At 41.8% G+C, this 13811-nt stretch overlaps 1 protein-coding gene and 1 long non-coding RNA gene across 12 annotated transcripts in view; one reads left to right on the plus strand and one right to left on the minus strand.

Moving 5' to 3' along the window:
* EMSY (EMSY transcriptional repressor, BRCA2 interacting) overlaps positions 1-4846 on the minus strand; it is an 88189-nt gene extending 83343 nt beyond the window's left edge. For all 8 annotated transcript variants that reach the window (XM_019795358.2, XM_002915294.4, XM_011219824.3 and 5 more), the window contains exons 1-2: positions 4675-4846; positions 2788-2896 (exon numbers count right to left, since the gene is read on the minus strand). In XM_019795358.2, the coding sequence (XP_019650917.1) occupies positions 2788-2857 (70 nt within the window). In that variant the 5' untranslated portion in view covers positions 2858-2896; positions 4675-4846. The remainder of the gene's footprint in view (positions 1-2787; positions 2897-4674) is intronic.
* A 215-nt stretch (positions 4847-5061) lies between these two features.
* LOC109489006 overlaps positions 5062-13811 on the plus strand; it is a 43916-nt gene continuing 35166 nt past the window's right edge. For all 4 annotated transcript variants that reach the window (XR_004627147.1, XR_004627148.1, XR_004627146.1 and 1 more), the window contains exon 1: positions 5062-5523. This is a non-coding gene — a long non-coding RNA (uncharacterized LOC109489006). The remainder of the gene's footprint in view (positions 5524-13811) is intronic.

The following is a 13811-nucleotide window of genomic DNA, read 5'->3' on the forward strand; positions in this document are numbered from 1 at the left end:
GTTGATTGAATGTGGAAGGAACAGCAGAAGGAAAGGAACCAGATTTTGTAGTTTGCAAGATATTTAGGAGAAGGGCAATACCATAAAAAGAAATGGAGAGGTCAGAGAGAGAAAACGGCATGAGGAAAAAGAAGTACACTTTTGGCTATGCAATTTATAGTGATCAAGAAACTACTTCAAAAACAGTGAAATTAACCAAAGACATGGGGCAATGGTTTTTGACATTTCAAGTCTCATTCCAAGTCTAACTAAAAAGTCATGGACAAATGTACAAGGTGGTAACCTCAAACAAAACTGGAACTCAGACCACAGTTAAAGGTTACACAATCTGAGGCACTTTGTCCATTCTCCAGAAATTCACTCATTGTAAAGAACCTCTCTTTACTAGCTTCCCAAACTCCTTGACATTTGATTTCTATTTTGATGGGTATCCTCAGATCCTGACAAATATCAAACTTAGTTGAATTTCTGGTATTTTTGGTGCCGTTCTATTGTAGTGTTAACTCTAATGACACATAAATATAGTAAGAGATATGTGCAAACACCATGGAAAACAAAAAGATTTGCCAAACCACTTTATAAAGCCCTCAACATTCCATTTAAACAAATCACCCATTCAATTATACTATAGTCCATGAAGCCCCATGTTGGAGTTGTAACTCAGGAATGGTTTTTAAAAAATAAGGACAAGGAAAGGCAGGATAAGAGGAGGGAAGCATTTATCTATCACTGGTATGTTTAGTATATTATTAAAAAAATTCTCGATCCCAGAGTTTTTATATTTAAGTAAAATTTAAATGTTTAGCATTTTATGTTAAACTATTTATAACTATTTTTAAAAGAACAAACTTAACTCTTAAAATATTTTAACTTAATTCTTAAATACAGTACTTTCTCTAAACTTTGGACCTAGAGCTAGTGTTTGAAGGCAATTCAAAAGTTTCATTGTTATGATAATGAGCCAACGGGTGGGGAGGAAGTCTTTCTGCAAATCACTATCAAGGCTCACCTCCCAAAGTGAAGGGTCACTGAAGATGACATTACCCTGCAGGAAGGCTGTTTTCTTTTGTATAGAAACAGCTCTCCAGCAACATTACCCACACAGCTCTGGCTAAAGTTAAGGATAAATTTAGACTTAAAGGTTACCATTTTTATATTTAAACATAATCTCTTGACTCAAGGCCCCCAAAGCCCAGAAACTTTAATCCAATCTACTGTAGTTGGGATCTGTTCATCTGTGATTATTTTAGCTATGAAGTAAACACCAGTCCAATTTTATAAATGGTAGCTAGGAAGCTATGGCAATTGCATGCAAGTGTGTAGAAAATCAACCTTGAATTAGTACTAAAAGTTTGGATATAAGGTTAAAGGAAAAAAATGATAATGGGATGATTGCCCAAAAAAGCTCTCTAAACATGCTAAAATACAATGCTAAGAAATAGTTTATAAAATAAGAGAAATCCTCCCAGTAGCCTGACCTGAAGGGAAATAGAAAGGGTAAATATTACTAGCAGACAGGACCAGGGCAGCTATGATTCAGATTTACACCAAAGAATTCCCAACAAAGATTTCCTTTGAAGATTCACCTGCAAATAAATAAATTAATGTCTGAAAGCAACTGCTCTAAAACACTACACCCTCAGATGTCAAGCACTGTGGCAGGCCCCTTTTATATACAATTAATCCACATAACAAACTTACGAGGCAGATATTATTATGCCTCTTTTACAAAAGTGTCAACAGATTTAAAGAGATTATATAAACTGTCCTTATCTTGTGGGTCATTAGTGACAAGACCAAGACCCCAGGTCCCTCTGAATTCAAGGCCCACGCTTACCCCTTCAAAATCATAGATTAAACAAATAATTCATATCCACTTACAAAACATTTAATGTTCTTTTTCAAATTATTTTTTCATTTACTGCGCACCCACTATGCGCTAGCCTGGGACTACAGTGGTAAAGAAAACAACAAGGTCGTTCTTGGACCTTAGAGTCCAAAGTATTAGTTCTCAACCAAGGATCCTCATTTGAATCACAGAATATAAAAAATGACTTGAGTAAGTCTCTCAATTTTCCAAGAATAGTACAAAACTATTACCATTCTAAATGCATAAAAAGAAGTTAGTTCATTACATACAATGGATTAGGCTTATTAGCATTGGTGCTTAATTCTCTCCCTAAAATGCTAGTTGAGAAAGGCTGCTCTAAAGGAAAAGAAGCTCAAAATAATTAATTATAAACATAAAGCGTGTTTTATTACTGATACTAAACATAACTTAGGAAAGTCAGCATAGCTAACATTTACTTAGAATTCAGAAACAGTTTATAATTCACAAATACATTCATGAAGGTTAAAAATATGCTAAAGTAAGACCGGAATCATATTCCCTGGGTTACAATCCTGACTCCATGACTTAACTATCAGCACCACCTTGGGTTCTAAGCTTCAGTTTTGTCATCTGTAATATGGAAACATACACACACACAAATACCCACCTTTCCCAATGAGTGAGGATTAAATAAGATATTGAACGTAAAGAACTCAAAATAGCCCAGTACCCCTCAAGAACTCTTAGCTACTATTTTTATTATTATGGTCCATGTACCTACTAGGTACAAAGCACTATGCTAGGCACTGGGGAAATAACAATGAGTAAGATGAAAAGTACACCTCTAAAGAATTTCTAATGCAGCATGAGATATGATATCCAGGCAAACAGCCATGACAAAAACAGAAAGGGAAAAGTATCATAGAAGGCATAAACATCAAAAATGAAAATCGTACCCAATTTTCTAAGAATCCTTTTGCATTCATCCCTGCTGAGATCCAAAAGGGTTGGCCACACAACAGGCATTGCTGCTTCTTTTTGGTAGCCCCAAAGAGCTTGTCTTCCCTACCAAAACAAAATGAAAAATCAAGTCACCAAAGTGAAGTCAAAAGGCCACTTACCTGGAGATCTACACACTAAGAAGTAAAACCAGTAAGAACATCTCACAATCCTATTTCACCACCACACTTTTCAACTTCTGAAAAACGGAGAACTAAACCACCATTCCCCAGCTTATTATTCCAGCACAGGACAGTGGGAAGAGCACAGGCTTTAGAATCAGACACCTCCAGTTTCTAGTTCCAGCTTTCAACTCACTGACTGGGTGATCCTGGGTAAAGCGGACTATCTGAGCAAAAGTTTTCCACATCTGTAAAACAGAGGTACTATCATCCAATTTGTCATAAGGATTAAAGAACAGTATGTGAAGTTATGATAGTGGCTGGCGCGTTGTTCAATCAATAGGTGCTACTACCTGTGTAACCCTGCGCAGGTTACCTGATTTGCGTCGGCTTTCTCACTTCTGAGTTATAAAAGATAAAATACATAAACCTCCTAGCAAGTTACATGGGCTAATGGAACTTAACAAAAAACTTTCCTCTCAAGTCTTAACAATGAACGATAAATTTACACCCTGTAGTTATTAAACAATCATTTACCAAAAGTTTAGATGTCAGGAACTTACTTCATACTGGGAATAGCCTGGTCTAGAGGATAAAAAGACAACAGCGCTGGGCGCTTGCACAATACCTGCTTAGCACACGGCAGATCCACTGTAAATATTTGTTAAGTAGATGAATGAAGATAGAGAAGAGTGGGTAAAATGAATGAATGAATGAGTGAGTGAGTGAGTGAGTGAGTGAATGAGTGAGTGAGTGAATGAGTGAGTGAGTGAATGAGTGAGTGAGTGAATGAATGAGCGAGCTCAAGGTCTAGCCGAGGAGTTAGGCACCGAACCGTAATAACTGCTATATCCCGTTCCAGGCACTGGGGCTGCTAACTCCAACTCTGCGCCCGGAGTTGTTCCCCCCTTCCTCCGACTTCCCATAGTCCTCTCAGCTACGAACCAACCCAGAGCAAGGAGAACCGGACTGCGCGCCCCAGCCGGCAGGATGACATAAAGAAAAGGGGTGGGAGGAGGAAGAAGGGGCAGAGCCAAAGGAATCCGCTCCCTCCACAAGCCAGTCCCCGCCCCCCGACAGGATCTTGGAGGCGGCCGGCGACCGCCCGAATCAAGCACCACGTCACGGCATCCCGACGCGTCCCCGCCAGCGCACCCCACCGCGGGGCCGCAGCGCACTGGAAATCCGGGCAGCAGTAGCGGGAGCCCGCTCCGGAGCCGGAATCTCCTGTAATCCTTCCCCCACTCAAGTGTCAAGGAGGCAAGCCCGCCCCGCCCCCTCCCCAAACACGCACTCTCTCGCAGCACCACAACAAGGGCAGCCCGCCCACCCTCCTCACCCGTGCCGCTCAGCGCCAACCCCAATGTCAAGCCCACTAGCCAAGCCCTTCAGGACCAGTAGCGGGTGTCAGGGGCCCCGGCTGGCATCAGCGCCTCGCTCCCTCCTCAGCGGAGAGGACAACGGAGAGAGAGTAGGCGCGCGGATAGCCAGGCAGACGACCGAGACTCACCAGGAGGCTCCCAGACCTGGACCCCCAGGATCCCAGCACCAGGCCTGCCAAAGTCCCCCTCAGTCCACCTCGGGGAGCCCCACGATCCCGTTAGGAGACAACGGAGGATGGGGCTGGGCGCCCCAAGCCGGGGACCAAATTCTTGGCCCGGCGCTCCTCCAGCCTGGCTAACCTGCCAGCTCTTCCCATCACCCTGTCTGAGAGTCACCCACCTGCCCGGCCTTTCGGGGCTCATCTAAAAGGCTCCTCCGCCAAGACTAGGGAACACCAGGAATTGGGTTTGTTTGCGGTGCCTCAGAAGGGGCAAGATGGCGACAGGCATCAGGGCGCAGGCGCAGCCGCGCGCTGCCAGTCGGGAGGTGTAGTTCGCCTTTCCCGCCTTTCGGAGAACAGACTCCAGAAGGCCTCCGTTCTCCCAGTCCCTCTTTTTCTCCGCATTTTGAAAGGAAAGAGGAGACATCGCGGGAGGTGCTGGGAGTTGTGGTCCGAACCCAAGCTCCCTTCTCTTTCGCTCTCGGTATGCTGTCGCAGGCGCAAGGAAGGCCGGGATTGTAGTTTCCTTGGCTTCTCCTTCATACCTTCCTCTCCGGCTTCGCGCGCCTCTCCTCTGGCTGCCGTCTCCCAACCAATCGGCTGCGCTCTCTGCTACGTGTGGCGTCACACGTAGAGGCCAAAATGGCGTCGGTAGCTGGAGCTGAGGCTTTGCTGCGACCTTTACTCTAGGCGAGGTTGGGGACGGTAGGAAAGCAGCTTTGTCCCTGAAGCGCCGTTGAGCATTGGGATCGGATTCCTCAGAGTCATGGGAGCAATTATCAGCGGCCTCCAGCCCCCACCAGACGCAATTCAAGGAGAGAGAATCAGCGCTACAAGAACTTACATAACGGACGTCGCGATTGCCCGAACCCAATCTGGGGGTTGCGGAGTTGCCAGTGGAGAAGGGGGACCCGAACGTTCTCCACTTCGGGGTCCTCCACGTGTGAAGTGGGAATGATAGTGGTATCTCGTGCTTTAGCTGTCAAAGGGAAGAAGGAGAAGGTATTTATTAGAGGCCCTACGATGTGGTAGGTTCACCCTTCAACCTTTGTTCTTATTTAATCACAGAACAATTGTGTGAAGAAGATATTGTTGCCCCTATTTTACATACGAGAAGGGTCCAGTGTGTAGTTACTCGCGGCCATGAAATTGAAGCCAGTGCTTGGTATGGTGGAAGATTGAATCCAAGTTTTGTGATTGTCCTTCCTCTTAAATTGTGTACTTTTGGAAACATAGGATCTGGTAAAAATGCCCAAGTCAAAGGGGGTTCTTAATATGTTTTCTGATATTAACAAAGTGTTCATGTAAAATGGGGTTAATCCTGCCCAATGGGGATGTTGTGATAGACAACGTAGAAAAAGTTATTTGTAAGTTGCGGATCACTGTGCAAACGTGTGAGACTGGTCATATTCTTGAATGGAGCTATAGACTTTAAAAAGAGAAAATAAACAGCATTTAAGTTTCTTATTACTATTTACCCATTAGCTAAAAATACTCTCTGAGGGCCCAGAAAATTGTTACTGTTGAAACCCAAGCCTGCTGCTCCAGAAAGTCATGAAGTGGGACAGATAATACCCAGGCCCTTCTCTCCCTCCTTGATCTTACAGTGCATTGTCTTCCATTTATTTCCCACCTGTTCTCAGGTCAATTACTTAACTTTTGGAAAGATGGTAAAAGAAACCTTAATAGATTTTGTAGTTTAACTATATTCTTTGAGCCGCACAGCATCTCAGTGAGGTAGGTATAATTTAGATCTTCCCCCCACCCCCACAAACAGTATGAATGAGGAAAACACAGAAATTGAAGAACTCACCCAATTTCACAAAGCTAGGAATTGAAGGGAGCTGGACTTTATAACCCCAGGTCTTCTACTTCCAAGTGTCTTCCTCTACAACAAATGTCAAGGTGACAGTAATGGAGTAGAAATGGAAAGACAAGCTGCTTATAAAACTGACTCTGACCATAATAAGTAGCATGTAAGTCAAGAATTATAGCTTACTCTTGCGCTTACCTGGTGCCAAGTATTATTAGCATCTCACATATAATTTATTTAGTCCTTAAAATTTTATGAGGTAGAAACTATTATGTCTAATTACAAATGAGAAAACCGAGGCACAGGAAGGAGGTTAAATAGCGTGCCTAGAGTCATACATTATAAGTAAATGGTAAAGCCAAGACTGAAACCTAAGCAGCTTGACTCCAGCGTCCTCAAGGCCAGTGGTTCTCAAACTTTCATGTTCAGTAGGAACCACCTGAGGATCTTGTTAAAAATGCAAATTTTGATTGAGTTATGTCTGGGTAGGGGCTATGATTCTATATTTCTAACAAGCTCTCAACCTACCACATATCCTCCCTTTTCCTCCTAACTATATATATTTGTATTTTGTGGCTAGAGTCTGCCTTCCCCATTCTGCCTCTGATTACTCCATGTTCCTAAATATTCCTAATATTAAATTCTTTTCCTTAAGGGTCAAAGTCAAACTTTACCCTGAAGAAACTTATCCTGCCCTTGACTTTGCCTTTAGGATAAGACAGGCATTCCTTCCTCTGTTTCTACACATCTTATTACAGAATTTAGAACATTTAAGTTATGGTCGTTTGTTCAGAAAATCTTCCTGGCTAGAGAATGAGCTCTTCAAGGAAAGGTCTTTGCACTCCAGTGTCTGGCGCATAAAAATAATAGCTAATATTTATCTAGGGTTTTCTCTGTTCCAGATGGTGCTTTATACATTAACGTGTTTAATCTCTACCATAGCCTTTTGAGATCTACTATTCCCATTTTATGGATGAAGAAACTGAGGCACAGAGAGAATAAGTAGTTTACCTAAGGTAACAAGCTAATACAAGTAGCAGAGCCATGATTTCAAGTTAAGGCACTTTAAGTCTAGGAAGTATATGATGAATGAGAGCCGTCCTCCACTTTCAAAAAAGAAAAGTCAAGACTTATTGTCCTACTAGACATGAGTATAACTACCTCTAGTCTGGGAAAATGTATTGGAGTACAATATTTGTCTCGAACTTTCTCTATTGACCAACCAGGTTAAGCAGGTTTCTTGAAATAGACTTCAAGAGGCTTACCATCCACTCTTCTAATTTTGTAGTGCTATATTGGAGAAGGTTTTCACAATTATCATAAAAATATCTGTTATGTTCCCTATATTGTATAGGTAGGCAAGTCGAAATGGATAAGATTTAGAGATTCATTTTCAAAAATGAAAAGACAGGTCCAAAGACATCAGTTGAGTTAACCAGCGTCATACAGGAACTTCATGGCAGGACTGGGACTGGAAACCAGCCCTTTTGACTTAACAGGCGGTTGTCTTTCCACTGTACCACACTGCCCTTAGATTCTTACCTTTGGAAAGATTTATTACCACAATGGTATAGCCAACGTGTATACTAAAAATGAGAATAGCAAAACCAAAAAAATAAATTATATTTAAAAATAAATTAGTAATAAATTATATTAGTAGAATATAAAATACAGATCAAAATAAGTAGATTTGGGGGACAAAAAGGGAAAAGTAAAGGCGGGGGAACAGCAGTTACCTACCTAGGTTTCATGAAAGATCAGAAATGCTTTGAACAATCTAAAACAGCTTCAGAAACGAGGTGAAAGACCTGGACCCTGCCCTGTCAACTGCCTTAACTCCTCTCCCTTACTGCCCACTAAATTCTGTAGCCTCTACTTCGCAAGTAGCCGGCCCCATTGTTTCAGTGGGCTGATGATGAGACCTCATCACCTGTGTGGATTGGACCTTTTTTCCCAACCGTCTTCCTGCAAAAGAACCTCTCTACACTCCTTGCCTAGTACATCTCCCATACTGCCACTGCCGTCAGGGTGAGCTTTCTAAAATTCAAAGTTCACCATGTCAGTCACCTGTATAAAACTTTCCAGTGGTTTCCAGTTGCCAACAGAATAAAGTTCCAGCTTTTTTACAGGCAAACCCATGTCAATGCAAAGAAATTTCCTTGCATATCTAACATTTTCCCAGAACACTGCCATCCCTTCTTTATCTTGCCTAAAATCTGATACTGTCCTAAAGTTAAGTGCTTCTCTTAAAGCCCTTTCAAACAGAGTTCTTCTGTCCCCATCTTTAGTATCTTGAACCAGAAGTAAAAGCTGGCATTCTCCTCACCTTGTAAGTACAACTTCCAGACCAGCTGCCCCTGCATTGAGGCTTTTACTGTCAAGGTATGCAAACTCCATTCCATCTTCATTCCATCTCTCTAGGGATGATGGGATCTTAGAAACTTTTTAACAGCCTGCTATCATCAGTTTATGTTGCCCCATTGTCCCCTCTGCCCTTGTCCTCACCAGAAAGATTAAACAAAAAAACAAGCTTCCCCAGCACTGCCCCTAAACCACCCATTTCTTTGATCATATCCTGTACTTTGTTCTCCAGAACTGTTCCACTTCTGAAATCAGTAACCAAGGGATTCCACCTTCTAAACAACACCTTCTTTTATTCCAGATTTTTTTACTCTTTACCCTCACCAAACCTGTTCTTCGACTTCAGTGAAATCTGTAGTTTACAGTCTACCGGTTCCAAGTTTGTTCCCCTCCTCCAGCTTTACTTTCTTCCCTTTCTAATCTGGGCCCTGTGATCATTTACTTCAAACTCCGTCTCATTGGCACTTTCAAGTTCATCCAGCCGTTTCTGTCCTTCCACATAAACCCTAAAACAGCCCTCAACCTTGGATCAGTTCCTCGCCTACATCCCTTCCCATGTTGATGTAGCTATTAGCTAACTATCGGTGCATAATAAATTATCCCAAACCTTGACTTAAAACAATAATAAGGGGCTTTTTTTGGTTTTTCGGTTTTTTCCAATTCATACAGGTTTTGCAGTTTCTATGGGAATTAAATTAGCTGAGTGATTCTGGCTTGGGATCTCTAAGTGGTTGACAGCTGGGGCAGCTGTCATCTGAAGACTGACTGGGGCCAAAGGATCAGCTTCCCAGGTAGCTCCTTCACGTGGTCCGCACTTGAGCAAGGGGAGAGGTCTGCTTCTCGCTCTGTGGACCTCCGTGTAAGGCTGCTTGAGCATCCTCACAACATGGTGGCTGGCTCCCCCTCGAGTAAGTGAGGGGTTAGAGCAGTGTGGAAGCTACAACATTCCAATGTGCCCCCCCATTTGTGTGTGGACAAAATCAGGTGTTAGGAATTTGTACGAAGCAGCAAATCTAGAACAACTTGATGGAAGTAAGGTGAAAAAATATTAAGTAGCATTTATTGAAGTCCAATTATAAAAAGAGCACCGCGTGTGCATTACTTCATTTAAACCTCACAACATTCCCGTGACATAGTAATCATTGTCCATTTCATAGCTGAGGAAACCAGGACCTAGAGAGAAAAGTAATTTGTGCATTGTCAGATATCACCAGAAGACTCTTCACAAGAACACAGATATTACAGAATTCTGGTTATCCGTGGTTGTGTAACAAATCAAAGCTGTAGCACCTAAACAATTTATTTCACTCACATCTTTTTGGTAGGGCTTAGTGGAGGCAGTTCATCTCTCCTCCTCTGGTGTCCACTGCGGCAGCTTGGCGCCTAGGATCTAGAATCATCTGAGGTCTCATTCATTCATATGATCAGCAACTGATGTTGCCTGGAATCTTTGTTGGGATTATCAGCAGAGACATCCATACGTAGCATCTCCATGTGGCCTAGGCTTCCTTGCAACATGTGGCCAAATTCCAAGGGGAAGTGTCTGGAGAGAAAGAGACAAAACTATGGAAGTTTTTATGATCAGACTATGGAAGTCGTGTCATTATTTGTGCCATACTCTTGGTTAGAACAGTCAAGCACACCCAGGTTCAACGGGAAGGGAAATAGATTCCATTTGCTAATGGAAGAGTGGTAGAATTCTGAAAGAATACATGGAAACAGAAATACTGGTGTGGCCATTTTCGAAAAACATCATCTGCCATAGTCTCCCCTCTGTTCACAATATATCGTCATATGCAAAACATACTCATTCCTTCCCCCCGGCCCCGCCGCATCCTCAGCCACCCAGTCTCTTCCCCCTGTGACAGCAGAATTGAGCTGTTAAGAGGCTAAGAGGTTGCAGTCACACTGTGAGATTCCATTTATATAAAGTTCAAAAGCAGCAAAAATAATTTTTGTGAAAGAAGCCTAAATAGTAAATAACTTTAGAGGAGTAACTACGTGGATGGAGCACATAGGAAACATGGAACCATGAATTTTCTAGATCTTGATCTGGGTAGGGGTTATATGAATAGATATGCCTAGGTAAAAGCTTATCAAGCTGTACATGTAAGATTATATCCTTTATGTAGTTTTACTTAAATAAAAAGTAAAATCACATCTGTCAAAACCTATAGAATGTACGCCACCAGGAGTGAACACTTAGGTAACCTATGGACTTCGGGTGGTAATGACACCTCAGCGTAGGCTCATCCGTTGTAACAAATGTACTACTCTGGCATGGGATGTTGAGAGGGAGATTGTATGTCGGGGGGAGCCAGTGGAGGGGCTGGGTAGGACTGGAGGTATGTGGGACCCTTTTACACAGTTTCACTGTGAACCTGAAAGTGCTCTAAGTTTATTCTTTTTTTTTTTTTAAACTAGTCATACCAGTTAGGAGTGTATCTGTGTGTCAGTGAAAGAATGGATGTGTGGAGGAAATGGTTTAAGGAACAGTGAAACTTTTTGGTTCACTTCACTTAAAAGTAAGTCCTAGAATAGTTCTGGCGACAGGCATTACTGAATCTCCATCCCTCAGCTCTGTCTTCTACTGTGTTGGCTTCATTCTCAGATTCCATGTGTTGACTCCCAGCAGTTCCAGGCTTCTATCATCTTCCCTGCTTACAGCCTCAGCAGAAAAGCACATGCCATCTCTTCCAACAGTCTTATTTAAAGTCTTGCTGTGTTGTTGTTGGCTCCATCTGGGTCACATGCCCATCCCTAAACTGTGGCCAGGGGAATGTAATACCCTGATTTGTCAGGCCTTATCCACATGTTACTCTTTGGAAAGGAGGAGGCTGAGTGGCAAAGTCATTTATTCAAAGTATGTGGTAGTAGGGTGGGGGTGGGCTTGGCTTCCCTTAGGAAAAATAGGGTACTACACAGCAAATCACAGATGCTTATTAAAATAAGGCAGGGTACTGTGTGAGTCATAAAAATGTTCATATCCTTTCATAGAGGATTCCCATTTGTGGGAATAATCCAAAATATGTATTATTATTATTATTATTATTATTATTATCCCAAATAATCCAAACAGTTATATTTATAGAGATTTTAATTTCAATGCTATCAAAAAATTGACAACATAATTATCTTGCAATAGAAGAGTATTTGCATATCCCACCTATTTACTCAGTATGTAGTCATTTAAAATGAAAATTACAAATAGTTAACATCAAGGAATATGCTTATGATACGTGAAAAAGCATGTACTTATATATATGCATATATAAAAGGACACACATAAATATGAGAAGAATGGAGGAAAACATACCAAAACAGTCACTTATTAGAGTGGTAGCACTATGGGTGATTCTCCTTCCTTTATTTTGCAAGGTTCTTCGTAGGTGTCATCGTTATGATTTATGTCGTTGGTGTGATGTAATAATGCATTTTGTAAAACTCCTTAGCATCTTAATAAGACTACTCCATTCTCCTAAGTACTGGGGAGTAGAACCAAAATAAAGGCACTGCTACATCAGTTTACTGGTGATTCTGGTTAAGGTCATAGAACTTTGGAGTTAGCAGAAACCTCAGAGGTATTCAGTTTAATGCCCCATTTTACAGAAGAGACCCAGAGGGAAGAAGTAACTTACACAAAGCCACACAGGTACCACAGGCAGGTCTCATGATTTTCAGGCTAACATTTCCTACGCTGACTGAACCAATCCATTTAGATTTGGATTTTTGTGAGATTGCTTTCCTGAAAACAAATCCTCAAGTTCAAGTTGATATCCAGCCTTTCATTACCAATTCAAATTAAAGGAGCTATTATCACTTTCGTTGGGAAAGTGATGTTTTTAAAAGGATATTAAAAACTAATATGGCCCTTTAGATCCTTGCCTTGAACATCCTTGCACGTCTCTTTTTGTAAGCAACTCAGTCAAGAAATACTGAGCAAACCCAGATCTGACTAAACTAAATGGGCCAATGTACGGTCTACTTTTGGGTATCAACCTCCTCATTCATTCAGTGAATGAGTGTTAGGCCCCATGCCAGCCCTTGGAGATATGAAGATAAATAAGGTACCACCGTTATTCTGGAGCTCACAGTTGAGTGGGGAGGTTAGACACATGCAGATAGCTCTGTATACCATAGGAGAACATGATAACAATGTTCATGAAGATGTTTAAGAAGTGCTATAGGATCGGGGAGAAAAAGATTTTCATCACAGAAAGCTTCAGAGCAGAGATAGCATTTGGGTTGGGCCTCTTGAGTGAACAGGATTTTACCAGGCAGAGAAGTGGGGGAGGGGGTTATCAAAGGTATCACAGCAGAAGAATAAGAAGCAAAGGTTGGAAGTATAGAGGGACACATAGAATGGCAACATCAAGGAGTGAAATGACCCAGTGGTCCTCAACTGGGAGTACTTGTTGGACTAACTTAGGGAGTTCTATCAAATTTCAGAAGATTGTAATGTACACCTTTGGCTAAAAACCTTAGATGGCTACTGAGATCTTGTGAATACCCTCAAGGTTTCTTGGGTCTGTGATTACCACGGTAATGAGAGAGCACCAGACTGTGTAACACAAGTTATTGCCATTTAATCCACGTTGGAACCCAAGTGGCAAAAATACTGTCTGTGCTCTGGATGGTGATTTGACACTGATTAATGACTTGATCATTAGAAAACCAAAGGGAATTGCAAATGAAAATAGAAATAAAGACATAATCTCACAGATTGAGCTTTCCTTAGTACATATTTTGGGGAAAAAAAATATTTTTCAGGTTCACCCAAATGCTAAAGCGCCTCAGGTGAGGAGCTGATGATAATCAGTAATTATCCAAGGTGAGATCCAAGATATTTCATAAAGATGGAAATAATAACCCTGTCGGAAATGGAAATCAGCTATCACGGGGGAGGGGGCAATAAATCCAAACATAATATCCCACTTGTCTTCACCTCAGAGAGTTTCCAGCTGTTTATGACATTTTGCTGTGATTTGCCAGAGATGAAATGCATTTTTTTAAACTATGCTCCAGTCGGCTGAGCGAAAGGCTTGGGAACCATATTCTCTTTCAAGAAGTGTTGAGCACTTGTGAAGTCTGCAGAGAAATGGTACAGGGTGTCCGCTTTCTTGTCAGTTCCAGTGAAGATCT

The sequence above is a fragment of the Ailuropoda melanoleuca genome, chromosome 8 (genome assembly GCF_002007445.2).
Source record: "Ailuropoda melanoleuca isolate Jingjing chromosome 8, ASM200744v2, whole genome shotgun sequence".
NCBI classification, from domain to species: Eukaryota; Metazoa; Chordata; class Mammalia; order Carnivora; family Ursidae; genus Ailuropoda; species Ailuropoda melanoleuca.